Source organism: Triturus cristatus, chromosome 7, assembly GCF_964204655.1.
Source record: "Triturus cristatus chromosome 7, aTriCri1.1, whole genome shotgun sequence".
Classification (NCBI taxonomy): domain Eukaryota; kingdom Metazoa; phylum Chordata; class Amphibia; order Caudata; family Salamandridae; genus Triturus; species Triturus cristatus.
The window spans coordinates 117916741-117933327 of record NC_140590.1 but is presented as its reverse complement, the minus strand read 5'-3'; the positions used below and the strand labels follow the sequence as shown (position 1 = coordinate 117933327).

The 16587-nt window shown below is 43.3% G+C and overlaps 1 protein-coding gene and 1 long non-coding RNA gene across 2 annotated transcripts in view; one reads left to right on the top strand and one right to left on the bottom strand.

Moving 5' to 3' along the window:
• Positions 1-16587, top strand: part of LOC146808981 (myeloid cell surface antigen CD33-like) — a 413580-nt gene that overhangs the window by 103685 nt on the left and 293308 nt on the right. The window contains exon 2 of the mRNA XM_085615778.1: positions 13027-13215. Within this exon, the coding sequence (XP_085471904.1) occupies positions 13146-13215 (70 nt within the window). The 5' untranslated portion in view covers positions 13027-13145. The remainder of the gene's footprint in view (positions 1-13026; positions 13216-16587) is intronic.
• The window catches only part of LOC146808982 (uncharacterized), a 267404-nt gene that overhangs the window by 155617 nt on the left and 95200 nt on the right, over positions 1-16587 (bottom strand). The gene's annotated exons all lie outside the window — the stretch shown is intronic.

The window sequence follows — 16587 nt, the reverse complement described above, 5'->3', positions numbered from 1 at the left end:
CAGAGTTTCACATGTATGTTGTTGATTTGCAGATGTTTACATTCAGACTGCATGCCAATGTATATTGTGACTGTTAGAGGAGCTGGCTATTTGATGGCAGTCAGTGTGTTTTCTGAATACATGACGGATGTGTGGTAGTACCCGTTCATTATCGTCACACTGTGTCAGGCAATGCAAGGTGTGAGTGGACAGTTACTACGCACGAGCGGAACCTGTTGTGAGCTCAGTCCTGTAGTGCTGGTGTTGCACATTGTGCCACATAGCAATCACAGGACATCAGCAACAATGGCAATGTGTGTGTGCTGCATTGTGGGGGAGTTACCCCTGCAGCTCTGATTTCATGTGGCCTTCTCCCTTTGAGGTGGAGTGCCTTAGAATTATGTGCTTATCGGGGCCTGATTTGCTTTTGACTTGGGTCATATGTGCTCTTGGACAGTTTTTGTGGCCTGGCGCATTGTTCGTCTGTTGCGTGTTTCGTAGGGCATGGGTTGTGGGTGCACGTGGACATGTCAGAGTGTGATCTGCTCCTTTACAGATGTGATCCGCACTGGGCTACCTCCATGTCGTATCGTGGGTCGTGTCATTTTTTTTGGGCTGCTGCCATGCTATCAGACATGCAGTGTTACTTGCATAGTCAGTGTGGGTCACAGAGTGGCTGCTTAGCTGGATTCTGCACATGTGCATGGGTTGGTTGTGATATTGGTGATGGGGGGGGCCCCCTTTGTGCACATTGTGGATGGGGGCCACCTTGGAATTTCTATGTGTACTGCAGTGTGACAAGCCAATCAGAGACATGTTCCACTGTCATTGTGGGTGTGCAGTGTGCTACACTTGATTGTGCATGTGTGCCATTGTGCCCAACTCCCCCGTCCCCCCAGGTGTTGGTCGTTACTCACCCTGTTGCTGTTGTGTCAAGTCATATCGTGCTGTTTCCATACTCCCCAATCCTGCCACCATCTCCTCACTGCTGTGGCTACCACTTGCTCCAGCTCATCCAGCTCCTCCTGTGTCGCAGGGGGACCACCTCGAGTCACCGTTGCTGCCTCCCTGTTGGCGGCGAGCTTATGTTGTGTCTGTCTTTTCAGATCATGCCAGCACCTCTTGATGTCCTCCAGTGACCTCATCGACACTCAGACTGCATTGACGTTGGTGACGATGGCTTGCCATATTTCTGTTTGGGTTGCCAGTGCCGCAGTGGAGGTGCCAAACAGTTGTTGATGGTGTTGGGTCACCTCCGTGGCGATGGTCCGGTCTTCCTGCGGACTGAACCCCATCTTCCTCTTCCTCTTGTCCTTTCCCTTCCCCAAACGTGGGGTTTCTGGCTGGTCCTACGTGGGGCTTGTGGTGTTCGGCTTGTCCTCTGCACTCGGTCCAGGTGCATCCAAGTTACTACGCAGTTAGAATTGGTTTTTGGCTTTTTTTTCTTGCTTTTATAGTGCTTTGTTCCACCAGACGCGTGGGATTTGCAGGCCTGTGGCTGGTCTTCGCTGATTTCTGTACAGCGATTGGCCTCATCACGTTTTTTAGTGTTCGCGTATCGCATTTATGCGGCTTGGCGTTGATTTTGACGCGTACATTTGGCACGTTATCTGGTGATTATTGCATGCTACCGCCTTGTTGTGAATCCCACATTGTCACAGGGTTAATTTCCCGCGATGGGCTGCGATATTGAAAGTTGCGTTACGCTACTCTTGCGGTAGTTATCACGCAAACTAAATGTGATGTCACAAGGAGTGCGCTGATATTACACTGGAGCTGGGCTAACCACTTCCTTGAAGTAGTGTCTGTCGGTGTTTCTGCTTCAAGGGTTAGGGAAACTGTGGTATTTCAAGAGAAGAGAGTCAAACTTTTCTCTTCAAAAGGAGCCTTTCCTTGTAAAATTATTAATGCTGAGTTTCTAAAATTCAGAAAGAAGAACATGTGAGGTAAAATTACAGGATTGGGCTGCAACAAGCAACAGATACAAGCACTGACAGAACCATTACTTTTACCAGTGGTGCTGAAACAGTTTTCATAGTCGGTGTGCTGTTATCAATGTTACATTAGTGAATTCATAGGGACTGTCAAGCATCCAAGCCTCACACAAAGATTAAGTATATCAAGTGAGCCACACCCTTTATGCAGGCGAATGGTAACAGTGTGGTATGTAGCTGTGCATTTTGGAGCACACTGTCTCAAATATATTGCTAAAGCATGGCATGATAGCATACTGCTATTTACAGACAGCACATTTTCCATGGAATTTGTACAGACGTACAATTTTTACTAATAAAACTATATAGCACACCAAAGATAATGTATGGAAATTGGGTTTTAGTGAATATTCATGATTCACCTATCACCAAGTAAAATATCTTGATTTGTTTTCATCCAATTAAATTCTTTGTTTCCATCACACAGAATAAATTACAAAAGAAATTGCTTTATTTATGCTTTCATAACTGCTGATATATTTTGCAATATTTGTACAGTCCATTCATAGATATGTAATTCTGCTATAGAAAACGACATCTTGAAGTCTTTCCAAGCAAGGTTATCGCATATTTCAGCATACAAAGCTTCTCAATTTGTAGTCAGAGAAACAAAACTAAACACCAATCTCCATGTTGAAGGAATAAGCGGGAGGAGGGGGGGGGGGTTCTTGAGTGCAAAGGTCAGGTGGATTAAGAGCACTCTGTCGCTCCATAAACTATCTGCCACATTTAACCTCCACCAAGTCTCATTGCTGAGGAGCAGCTGCTTCCTAGCCTTTACATTCCAAGATGGTGTGCCAGATCCAGAAAGAGCCTTCAAGAACCATCTGCCTACTCGTTCTGAAAATGTGGTGGAGCTGGGGCCTTGTCCAGCCTGTTGCGTGGTGTCACTCTAGCAGAGCTGATCGGCTTTTATGGCCAGATTGTTGTGCCAAGTTGTAGGCTAGTGCAGAGGGGAATTCATGTCCTACCTGTGGCAAGCAGGGTGGCAGTACAGGATGTGGCTGTTGGTTCTGAACCAGCTGCCCTGCTATGGAGATGACACAGACTACTGTAGGGCTAGGCTCGTCTGCCTGGGGTGCTGACACAGAAGCCTTTTGGACCTAAAGTATGGGTGGTCTCCATCTGGTGCACCGTTCCAGGATCGGTTCCACTGCCCTCAGAGGCCTGCTGCTTTTTGTCCTACATAATGCCTTCACTGAAACCTATGGTGTTTGGTATCAAACACCTCGCATTAATAAACCCACTCTCATTTCAGTGTTGGATTTATTAATACATGAACCCAGAGTACCTTAGAGTACCCCCTGAAAACCTACCAACCTCTAGTGTGTTGGCTGACTGGTGCTCTCCAGTTTGCCATCACAGACGTGTTTCTAACACCCTGGAGGTGGCAGCCCCCCACTCTTTGAGGTTAGAAACAAAGTCTCCTCTGGCAGGAGGTGTTGTCACCTCTCCAAGCAGGATGACTACTAATCTGCATATCAAGGCAGAGGGGTTCAAAGGCCTCCACTGCCTGTGATATGCAACTCTGGTTTCCTACAGACAGGGGAAATGCCACCCCACAAGAGCTGAGCCCATCTGTGGGTTTGGCCACACTGAACTTTCAGTTGCCGCCTGCAGCCTTTTTCTGCAGGCCCCTTCCAAGCACAAGTGACTCCAGCACCAAACCGGAAGCCAAAAGACAGAACTGCACCCAAACCACACAGCCCAAGGAGAAATGGACCAGCAGTGTCCCTACATGCCCGAGCATCTCAGGGGTCGAGCACCCCTGTGGGTTTCCACAGGAGTGTTCCCTATTGAAGTGAATGGAACACCCAATGCCGTATCACACCTCTTCGGGGAACAACCTTTACAACGCAACTTTTACAACGCAGTACCATTACAACGAAACTGTTACAACGCAAATGCATTGACAACGCATGCCATTACAACGCAAGTCTTTACATCGACTTGCACTAGATGGCGTGCTAACATTAAAAATAGTGTAGTTTACTATCCAAACACCTTCCCTACTGTTACGTGGACTGGAGTTAGAATAGTAAATTACACTTTTTTAATGTTAGCACGCCATCTAGTGCAAGTCGATGTAAAGACTTGTGTTGTAAAGACTTGCGTTATCACTGCATTTGCGTTGTAAAAATTTCGTTGTAACAGCATGCGTTGTAAAAGCATGCGTTGTAACATCATACATCCCACCTCTTCAAGTGGATGATTTGTTGGTGCGGCCGTGGACCTTGCCCAATACTCACCTTAAGTCCCAGAGACCAGTTCATCAAGCTGCTGTTAATTGCCTGAATGCAATGCGTTTCCCCCCATTGGATAACATTGCTGCTCCCTAAAATTGCAGTGTCAACTTTTGAAAACTGTAAAAATTCATAACCCGAAAAGTACTTACCTGATTCCGATTATCTTGGTATCTAAATTCACATAAAAGTAAGGGCTATTTTTACAACTTGGTATAGGATTTCTGTATTGAGTGTGTGTATCACTTACTGCCTTTGTGTGCACAATAAATGTTTAGCACTACCCTCTGATATGCCTACCTGCTCGCCCACACTACCACAAAAGAGACCATTTGAGGTTTCATTTGTGCCTCTGTAATTCTTTTGGGGTTTGTCTGGTCTCTTACACAAAGTACCTCTTTTTAGTCCACTATATAAAGAGCCATCTCCCTCCAGCAGTGCATATAAATTTGTACTGGAGGGGGTGCCTCAAGTACAAATTCCACACAAGATATTGCTTTTACAGCTTTGTGCAGTGATGCAGCATCTTGAAAGTACAACAATGTGAGGGGTGGAATGCTTGAATTAATCTCACTCACTGGTAATTACTTGGGCAGCATCCCAATCCATAGTTTTTTTGCTCACTATGCCACCTCAGATTAGATCCAGCTGTATGCAAACCAGCCATGGTTCTGCTGTAAGAACAGTCTGGCCCAAACATCCATCAGTTTCTCTCAAAACTGGTACATGAGCAGCCCAAGTCACCCTAGCTGGGGCTCTTCAGTCGGTTGTAGCTTAGTTCCAGTGGCACAGTGAGCATGGGACCCATGTCTGGGCATACCCATAGCACTGAGGGTGTCACAATGAAAATACAAAAAAAGTGATGTACTTCACAGGTCTTGAGTTGCTTTTGTTCTGGTTAAGGGTTGGCCTGGCCTGGCCTGGCAGTTAAGACTGAACTGTTCCTATTGGAGCAGGATCAAAGCTGATTTGCATATGGTAGCATCTAAACTGAGGTGGCATGGTGTGCAAAATGACAATGGACGGGGATGCGGCCTGAGTGATTACCAGTGGCTGAGATAATTCAAGCATTCTGCCCATCACTTTTTGGTGTTTTCAAAGTGTTGCACCACAGTACAAAGCTGAGAATCAGATTCTGGAATACAGTGAGAGTGACTAATATGATCACCAATTGGTAAGTTTATCCTTCCTTCCTTGGTTTTTCAGCCTTCCTGTTTATGTTCCTCATTCGAGGTGCTGACTCAGCTGGCTGCCCTGTCATCCCTGTTTTCAAGCATTATCAATGCTCTTTAATATGTAAATTGAGGTGAGAAACTGCTAAATTAAGATTTATTCTACTGAAGACCCTGTGAAATATTTCATAGGTTGGAAACGTCAATATCTTGTATATGTAGAGGATGATTATTTCATTTCTAACAAGGCAGTTAAATACCCAATGGTGACTATGCTTTCTACAATTAACATCTTGTCAACGTTGGTGAGTGCTACACTTCTATAAGGAAGGTGCAAAAGGTCCCCCCATCAACTGTTTTCAAAACATCACTTTTGTAGCACACAATCAACTACTGTAGCATTTTCACGGGGGACATTTTTTTGAATGATTTCAAACAAATCCTGGTAATTTTAGTTCCGACCTACAATTGTCTCATTTATTCCAATCCATTACTTCAAGAAGTAACCCCATAACTTAAGGTAGATGGTCCTAGGCACATTCTGCCATGGAAAAGAGAACAAGTCTGAGGTCTAAAGCAGAGAAGGGCATATAGTCCTGCTGCTTGTGGAGACAAAAATTGGAGGTGGACTCTCTAATCTAGATCTTGGGGCCTGGACCAATCTCTCCCTCAAGAAACTGTAAATGCTTTCTTTGTCACAGATACTGACAGCGGTTGTGACTGATGACTGGCTGTGTTCAGTGGACATCAGGTTGCCTGGGCACAGGTCCCATGACAATTCCACTATTTGTTTAAGAGAGGACCAACATCATTGGCTGTAGCTTCCTTGACCGTGGTTCTTTAGGCCTTTTCAATCTAGACGCACAATAAAATTAACAAAAACTCCCCCATTCCAATGAAAAAGAATCTGCGCATAGAAATAATTCAGGACAGAAGACTGGCAGAATTTCTATGCAGGAGTCAAGAGTGGGAAGCATAGAAGACCTGTAGAGGAAAATTCAGCAATGGTCCCCAAGTGTAGGGAAAAAATGACAGGCTTTCTGAATTTGTTTCTCCTACAACACAACACATCTCTGGCTGACCACTGCATGGTGGCACATTTGCCAAAAGTGCTCTGCTGCAATCTAATTAGTTCCTTTGTCTCCTGAAGTCTCCAGTGGAAACAGCAGCTGGACCTCCATCCAACGGGCATCATATTACTTGACATAAGTCTTTTGTCAAAAAATGATCTGATCAAAAGTGCTGTTATGCGGTATGCCTGCAAGAGAGGACGGCGCGATGGAGCTCCACGCCTCCATGCGCACCTGAGGACTCCCGGCTCCTGGCTCCTGGCTCCTCCCTTTCCCCTCGAAGCTCTGCAGCTCTGGTGCGGTTGATGGCGGCTGACGGCGTGAGCGGCTGGCGTCTCTGAAAACGGCGGGGGAGCAGCATACTGCTACTGGCTTGCCTAGCTTGCCGTGAAAGTTCGTTTTCATCATCAGCAGCTTGGTTCATGGACGTCGAGACGTGCCGCTTCTGACACAGCGTTGTATTTCGCATCGCAGCATCGCAGGGTAGCGTCCACAGTATTATCTCATCCCAGAGCCGGTGTCTCTACCTGCGTCCAGCATTGACGTGGCGCTCGAGGTTCTTGGATGCGGCTGCTACAGTGAGAGGTGGCTGAGCTGCAAGCGCCAGGTGAGCCTCAACAAAAACGACTTAAAATTTCTTCTTGAACTTTTGAACTTTCATATCTCAGAACTAGCTTATGGTAGTAGCACCCGGTGACAACGACAACGACAACGCTTAAGGCCTATATTTGCTCTATCTGCTCCAGCTGCTTTTTGGGATGGGGAAGCTGTTGAATACACGGAAGGCGAAGGCTTCCCGCATTCAGGCTAAAGAGGCGCGGAATGCCGCCAAATTATTAAATAAGGGGTGCCTCGGTGATGGTAAGGCAAAGGAGAGAAGTCACAGTGCAGAAAGTTCGGAAGAGCCCGAGGAATCTATCTGTGAGACTCTGTCTTCATCTCTATCTCCATCTTCAGTTTTGAAAGCTTCTCACTGCACAGAAACCGCAGAAATCGCAGGGTCTTCGTTCTTTAGAGACGGGGCATCCACGCAGGCAAGCCCAGTGGAAGGGGTTAAAGGCACTAAATCATTTCCTCTTTTTGAAAAGAAAAATGTCGTGTCTGCCCAAGCTTCTTCTGCTCTCTCTCCTCCAATTATTCACCCTCCTAATTCTTCACCTAAAGTTAATTTAGGGGCACCCCCTATGTTATTTATGCCTTCTACGCCTTCGCTGTGTGATAATCCTTCCACACATCCCCCAACAACTATGGCGGATGCTATGATCACTAAATCTGTCTCTAATGTCTCTAATGGGGACCATCTCAGTCCTTTGCTTGATTTGGATACTGAGACAGTGGGGGAGATGAAGATGACAGTCAAGGATATGTTAAATTTAATCCTCGACGAGGTTAGAGAGCTGAAGAGGTTCCAGCGATCTGAGCTAGCTTTAATCCATCAACGTCTGGATAAAATGGAAGATCTCTTTTCCGCTTTCCCCGCTCGATTGCAAGAGGCTGAAACCCGCATTTCTAGTTTGGAGGATCAAATGATTAAGGTCAAACAGGACACAAATCAGCTCTCCCTTACCTCACGTGCTCTTGAATCCAAATTGGATGATTTAGAGAACTATAATCGTCGATCAAACCTACGCATAGTGGGGGTTCCGGAGGGTCTTGAAGGGCCCAGCACGTTGCAGTGGGTCACCTCTTTTTTGAAATCTAAAGTCATCCCTAATCATGAGGGCGACCTGACTATTACGCGAGCGCATCGCGTTCCAGCTCAGCCTTTCCCAAATTCTTCCCTTCCTCGAACAATTTTATTGAATTTTTCGGACATACGGATTAAGGAGACTATTCTTTCAACGGCAATTCAGCAAAGACAATTCTTCGTCAATGAAACCGTGAAGTGTCGTATTTTTTCAGACATGTCTGCGTCTGCTGCTCGTAGAAGAAAAGAGTTTGTCCAGATGCTACAATTATTTAAAGCTAAGGGTGCTCAAGCCACGATAGCACAGCAATCCAAACTCAAAGTTTTAGTGAAAGGCAAATTTTTTATGTTGTCAGATATTGCAGCAGCGCAGGAATTACTCCGGGACATTTCCAGCTCCTTATAAGGATAAATTTGGAAGAGTTTGGGAAATTTATGGTCTTTAAGGACTTGGACTTGGATTTTGTTGGGCCTGGGGGTTAGATGATGTTTCTTTTTTTTTTTTGGCAGGTTTTTTGGTAGGGTGAGGGGAGGATCAGGTGCACAGGATGGAGTGCGGAGTCCAGGGGGTCCAGGGGGTGAGAGATGTCACCCGATTGGCAGGGGGTTGGAACCATTGGTCTGCGTGGGTTGGGGAATCTTGGCCATTGGTGGGGTTGGGGGGGGCGATTGGAGGGTAGGGGTTGGGGGGGTGGTGGTGGTGGGGGTGTTGTTGGGGGTGCTCGGGCTGTGGGGGGTGGCTGGGTTGAAACTAAAAGGAAACTGATTGTGTCTGACTATATTTACTTATTTTGTCTACTTGTTAACATGGATTCATTGTATTCACGGGGCAAAGAGCAGATAATTCTCTATAGACAATTTAATTCTGATCTCAATGTCTAATAAGGAGAGTTTGAAGCTGCTTTCTTTGAATGTTAATGGCTTAAATAATATTAAGAAAAGACGCGCTATGGAAGTTTGGTTAAAAGCTGAGAATCCCTCTGTTATTTTGTTACAGGAGACTCATATTCCCTCTTCTAAACTAGATGGGTTCTCTATGCTTAAATCCTGGGCCTCGTTTCGGTGCCTTTCATCATGTGATTTATCTCAGCGTGGGGTGGCAATATTCTTGAATAAGAACCTTTGCGCAGATATTATTCAATCACAACAGGGTGGTGCAGGACGTTGGTGTTGGGTCTTATGCAGAGTCAAAGCTAGGCAGAGACCTTTTATCTTTGTTTGTTGTTACGGACCTTTAACAGATGATGCTAGTTTGTATGAAGACTTGTTTCAATCTCTATTGATGGTCTCAGGTGATATCGTGATTGGTGGGGACTTTAATTTGTTAATGGATCCGCACTTGGATACATCATCCCAATTATCTAAACAACTTAAACCGAAAGTCTTTCATACCATTTCACATTATATTAAACTATTCGATCTCTCTGATCACTGGCGGGCTGATAATCCCTCTAAAAGAGATTATACCTGCTGGTCGGGTAGATTTAAATCTTCATCCCGCATTGATTTTTTTATTGCTTCACGTAACCTTAAACTCGGTTTTTCTAATACGGTGTTCAATGTATTTTCAGATCACGCTATGCTTATTCGGGAGTTCGTTTTTGGGGACATTAGAAGATCCCCTAAAAGATGGGTCTTCAATAGAGCTTATCTCAGTGATGATAAATGGGTCTCTGAATTAAAAAACAAGATTAAAGACTTCATAACTCTTAATATGGGCACTGCCCCCATAAGTATAATTTGGGATGCCCTAAAGGCTTTCATTCGCGGAATCATCATAGGGAAAGATGCAGCTATGTTAAAGGCATCCAGGGCTCAAATCAAACTATTGCACTCTCGTATTCAGACACTTAGCGTCCAGAGGCAACAAAACCCCTCACGATTGGTTAAAGAACAATTAATGGAAGCTAAACAAAAATACACTACTTTTTTATATGACCAGGGCGAGGCATTTTTTCGTACCCAATATCAAAAAATATATGAAGAAAGCAATTTCACTGGGAGATTCTTGGCCTGGCAGGCCAAGGAACAAGCAGCATCTAATTTAATTCGGGAGTTAAAATGTCCGGTCTCACATCAATCCACAACAGACCCAGATAAAATAGGTGCGATAATGCTTTGTCATTATCAAAATATATATTCACACCAGCTTAACATTAACCAGTCCAAATTAAACTCTTTCTTACGGCAGGCTGAGATTCCTTCTCTTTCCCACCCCGAAGATTTAACCATGGCAGATGGATTTTCTTTGGAAGAGATAGAGGGGGTGGTAAAAAATCTTCCATCAGGGAAAGCTGCCGGTCCAGATGGACTCCCTGCAGAGTTTTTTAAGGTTTTTTTTTCTTCTTTCTCTAATTTGTTGTTACTTTTGTTCAACTCTATGTTGTCTGGAGCCTCAATCCCTGACTCTTTTCGCGAGGGCACTGTGGTCAGCTTCTTGAAGAAGGGGAAAGATGCTACTGATCCTAATTCATATCGCCCCATTACCCTTTTAAATTCGGACTACACGATCGTCACTAAATTATTGGCTATTCGATTTAATCGCATCTCTTCTGATTTGATCCATACAGACCAAAACGGTTTTATTACCGGTAGACAGCTTATGACTAATACTCACTATCTGGCAGAAGCTTTGGATTACCTGGAGACACGGAGAATCCCTGCACTTATTTTGTTATTCGACGCAGAAAAAGCTTTTGATTTGGTGGTTTGGGAGACACTTTTTGTTATTTTGCAGCACTTTCATATTCCAGGCATCGTTATCAACTTCATTCGTAATCTTTATTCTGGTGCTAAAGCTAATATTATTATTAATTCACATTTGGTTGGATCTGTTGCAGTTAACCGTGGAACTCGTCAGGGGTGTCCCTTATCACCGATTCTTTTTGCCTTTTTTATCGAACCCCTTGCAATAGCTATTCGTAAGTCTGCAGAGATTTCACCCCCAATCCCATTTATGTCTAAGATAAAACTTTATGCTGACGATATCATGTTGCTCATTAAATCCGATTTGCAGTCTCAAGCTCAGACATTTCAGATTTTTGAGCAATATGAATCTTTCGGGGGCTACAGGATTAATAAAAAAAAGACCGAAATATTGATTTGTGGCAATCACATTCCAGAATTACATCCGGATTTACGCGGTTGCATAAATAATAAACCTAAAAGATATTTGGGGGTGTTTTTTTCTTCTTCAGTTACAGATCTTTTCGGTTTGAATTTTGTTCCCCTTCTCCAAAGGGTTCGTTCGATGTTAACTCGCTGGAATAAATTACCTTTATCATTACTAGGCAGAGTCGCCCTGATTAAAATGTCCATTTTACCATTGTTTAACTTTCTGTTTTCAACAATTCCGTGTTTTCTCCCAGGGTCTTTCTTTTCTAAAATAGAATCCTTATTCTCAAGTTTTTTGTGGTCACATAAAAAGCCCCGGATTGCGTTGACTACCCTTTATGAGGGTTTAGATAATGGCGGTCTGGCACTTCCAAACATTAGAGAGTATTATTACGCCTATTTTGCTCAGTACTTAACTCGTTTCAAGGTCCCTTCGCCGATTCCAAATGATTATATTAGTTTTTTTTTCGATTTAATTTTTTCAGAGAGTCAAATATCCTCCCCTCTTCAAATACCCAAATCTCCAAAATTGGTTAGGTATAAAATAATTGCTTGGTTTTTTATGAAGCGTAAGGCTTTGATTAGTCGATACTCTATCTCTCTTTTCAATACCTCCTCTTCGCTGATTAATTTACTCTCCTCAAGAGGGCAGGTGGTAAGCCCGCATTTAATGGGCTATTGGTCTAAAGCCGGCTTTAGCACAGTAGGCGATTTTTTACATCACTCTAGGTGGTTAACTCCGCCCGAGATGCGCCTACTACTTTCTGGCAACTTTTTGTTATCATTTAATCTATAAACTTTTACTGCCGTTTGCTCCCACCTCCTTTACTCAGATTTCCCCTTTTAACAACGATCTCCTGTTCAATACTACTTTAATAAGGAAACCTGGTGAGTGGAAACGTCATCTTGCTCAGATCAAACAAGACGATTTAGAATCGAAAGCAGTTAAAAAATGGTGGGAACACGAAAAGCAGGTTTTATCTTTAACGACGTGGCGGACTATTAATAAATATAATTTCTCCACTTTACGGGGAGCCAATTGGCGTAGAATGATATTTTTGGGGAAATGGCTCCTCTACTATACCCCGGCGGTAATTGCCAAAATGTTTAGTAATTATACACCGATCTGCTTTCGTTGTCAAAGTTTTGCCCCCGCTAACTGGACACACGTCACAGTTGAATGCTGCATGATCAAAGAGTTCTGGAGAGATATTTTTGCTTTTTTATCTTCTATTTTGCATATCCAGATATCTTTAAATTCCAATTTGATGCTGCACGGTTTGGATCAGAATCTAAATATCTCTGTCTCACATGCTAAACTTCTGTTTATTTGCATGGCAGTGGCAAGATCATTGCTTCTTCAGAATTGGCGATCAACTCAGACTCCATCCTTCTATGAATGGTTGCGTAAAATGCAAAGAGTTAAGATTAGTGAGCGTAACTATGCAGCGAGGATTGGAGGGGGGAGAAAATTCGAAAAAATTTGGGAAAACTTTTTTTGACTCTCTTTTCATTCAGGTCACCTTCTAATTGCTTTTGTTATTGTACAAAGATCTTGGTTCACTGTATCTGAGATGTTTTTGGTTTTTTGTAATGCGATACTTTCTGTCTTAACTTGAATGTTGTATGACACCTTCAGTTTCAACAATAAAAAAATAATATAAAAAAAAAAAAAAAAAAGTGCTGTTATGCATTTACTATATTGCTACATGTATTGCTGTCCATGAAGATAATACATTAATAATATTTTAATATTTCCCTCCTCAGATCGGCCCAGAGGATTCATTGGATTTCCTGTATCAGGGGTGATGCCCCTTCATCTTTCCTTGCAGCTCTGAGCCTTGCACAGACACTACTGCCCCCTTGGAATTCACAGATTTGGAAATATGTCACGAATCTCTGCTAGAACAACTATGGGCTTTGTGAGACTGCTTGTGATGTCCTTTCTGTGGAAAGGTGAGTGTTACATGCCAACCTAAGACAAACTTCAAGAACATTTACGAAACAAATGTATCATTTAAACTGATTTCCTAGGGAATGTTTTTATTGAGGATGATGCCAGACATTATCAGTCTCTTTCCACACACATAAATGTATTATTCTGTAGCTGCATGCTCCTTCACCTTTTGACTTTTATTTTATTACACCAATCCCATTCCATTTTGGCACTTTAAAGATATTAACACAGAGGCCTTGCACACTTACATACAATGGGCCTGTTTCACAAACTGCACTTTGTAGTAGGTTTTGTAGTACTAGAAAATGTACTACAAATTGCAATTCATATACTTCGTATTATCTGTAATTATGTCTTCAGAGTTCCCCTCCCCGACTGTAGAGTCTCCATGCACAGAGGTATGGCTGTCAGTAGTAAATGTGTGGGGGGCACAGGGGAGTGGCTTACAGAATGATCTAACATACTAAAGTGGGTGGGATTAGGGAGGAGTAAGAGGTGTTTAAGGATGGTAGAGTGAGGCTTAGGGTGGGAGTCACCTGTCAATACAATAGTGGGCCAATTGCAATATTCAGGAGGTGGAATAATTTAACTCACACTTTGTAGTAAGTTTACACTTGGACTTTGTGAATATCAAAAGTAATACACTTACTCCAAAGTGTAAACTTATTCAAAAAGTGAAAGTTACCTTCGTGAGCAAGGCTCAATGTTTGAAAAGTATTACATTCTTAGTACGCAAATTTACATGCAATCTACATACACCGTTTGAAACTATTGCAATTTTAGTGTGGACAATTCATCATCTGCCCTAGATATCCTATTCCTTGTCAAAAATGAGCCCAAGCGCGCAATCAAAGCAGCCAATCAGTCACCCATAAGAGAATTTGCTGAACTGAAACATGCTAACCCTAACCTAGAATGGGTTGGACTAGTCAAAGCCAAACTTGACAAAACCGTCTAAAAGACACACAGGAAAGTCTACCGCACTAAAAAAGTAGCAGTGTGGGCCCCATCTATACAAAAGGAATCTTGGACATCCACGATCAATAGGTTAATACTTTGCTTTAATAAAAATCATCCCACATACATCTAAATTGCACTGCGGAGACTTACTGGGGTTTGTGGAATCCACAATTCCTAAAATAAATGGCTTATTCTTCAACGTTCTAGAACAGATGGCTAATCAGTCAATGTTGCCAACTCTGTTAGAAATGGCATTCACATTTGCATGCAAACCTCTTGAGACCACAGAGAAGCTATGTCTCAGCAGTAAAATAAAAGCGCATAACTCATCCTTAAACCCATACCTAGTGTCTTGCTTTCAAGAACTCCTCCCATCTTTTACAATGGACATTTAAAATATGATAAATATCTCCAGAGTTGGGATTGTAAAATATGTCATCATTACCCCATTCATGTAATAAAACAAATGTGTCTGTGGAAGGCACAATAGATGTGTTCCTCCTTATTGTGCCACTGGAGCACTATGTTCTTATAGAAGGGGCACAGATGTTTGTGTGGACCCTCTGTAATGCAGATCACACAAGTCCAATCTCAGGTGGCGTTTCCTCACTTCCACGACAGTGTGGCCCCATTCGCACGAGGAAACACTTTGCCTATATGCCTATGCCCTACAGTGAAAATGCTTTTTGAGGCAAATACACTGTCAGGGGCACACAAAGAAGGAGGTGTGCTCAGTCAGAGCCTAAGGGAGCTTAGTGGAAGGAAAGAAGAGTCCTATGGAACACCCATATGTGCCCCTCCACTTGCAGGCAGGTACAGTCACTAAAATACCTGCGGAGGATCTCCATTTCCTCCTTGTGTTTCCACCGGCACAGTACAGTGCATTCATTGTGACAGTGTGCAGTGAGTTAAAGGGGTGCCTTTGCACAGACTAGGACAGTGAGCATATTTATGAAATGGGCCCAGGAGACCTTGAGATTTTAACAACCTTTCAACCCAACTCACACTTCTCATTGTTCCATACAACATTTAAAAGGGAGTTAACAAGACTAGAGTATGAGGAACCAAATCATATCCCTTGCGGTCCTCGGACCAGAGTTCGACCATTAGGTGTCAGAGGGCGTCTCCGCACACGGAGCGGAATCGCTGCAATGAGAATTCCCATTGCGGAGATTCTGCCACGAGTGGGGAGACCCTTTGTGAATCAGGCCTAAGGAGTCAGCAATAGCTAATGTAAGTGAAAACCTCCTCCTTTTTGTGGATGAAGAAAAGCCATATTGTTCTTTCTCTCTGCAGTCAATGACACTATCAATTACACAATACTTCTAGAACAGCGGAAACAATGAGTCGGTATAACTGGACGTATCCCGTTCTGGATCCAACCTTTTCTCACCAGCTCCAGCCAAAAAATTGCATTGAAACAGTCGAGTTATGCACATGCCCATTGCAATGTTGTACTTTGAACAATATTGAATGTGAACTTCTATTGTATGCAGATGAGATACAAATCTCATCTGGTTAGACAGTAGACAAAAAGCACTACCAACATCACCTTGTACCTAGACAATGATGTCCAGTGAAGGAACTAGAGCTTCCCTTGTATGAATGGAGCCACGACCAAATTATATTGATTGGAAACTCTGGGACAGTCTTGCTGTCCTCAAATGGCCCTCAGACCTCCTTTAGCTACCCAAAATTCAGAAACTCCTCAATACTTCTTTTGATTTTTAATTTTCCTTCATTAGACAACTCAACATAGGAGCATAATGTGTCAATCTCCATCTTCCGCTACTTCAAAAAATCATCTTCTTATTCAAAATTGACCAAAAGCTAGCAAAAGTTGGTTCTGTCAAACATATATATTCTGCCACTGTCATAACCTATTGAGTCCTGTGGAATGCACTTTTAGTTAGAAGGAGGTTATACCCAGGTATCTCCCCTGAATACTTCCAAAAATGTTTGTTTCACATCTAGTACTCAATACATGAGGCCAGACAAATGAGACAACAGTACGTGACAACAGTAATGCTGGTTGATGAAATAGAATCCATAGTTGTACTTCAGGATCCACCTCTTTCTCAACTCCATCTCATTCAATCTGAAAGTTCCACAGTAGACCTGACTGACCCAGGGGCTTAACGCAAAATGATGGGCTCCCCTGCACAATGTAAAGAGGGGCTCTTTGTCTCCTATATTTCACATAAACATTCGTCTTGGGCTGCAGGGAGCAACCCCTGAATGGCTGAGCAGCCCCTTACAGGCACGCGTTATGCCCCAGGCCTGACTTTGCAGCTTCCCGTATGTCTACAATAACAATGACAACCTTTGGGTTCAGCCTACAGTATAGCAACCACCTTGTACCATAAAACAGGTAGTATAGAGCATGAAACGTTAGTAGAAACCTTCATAAA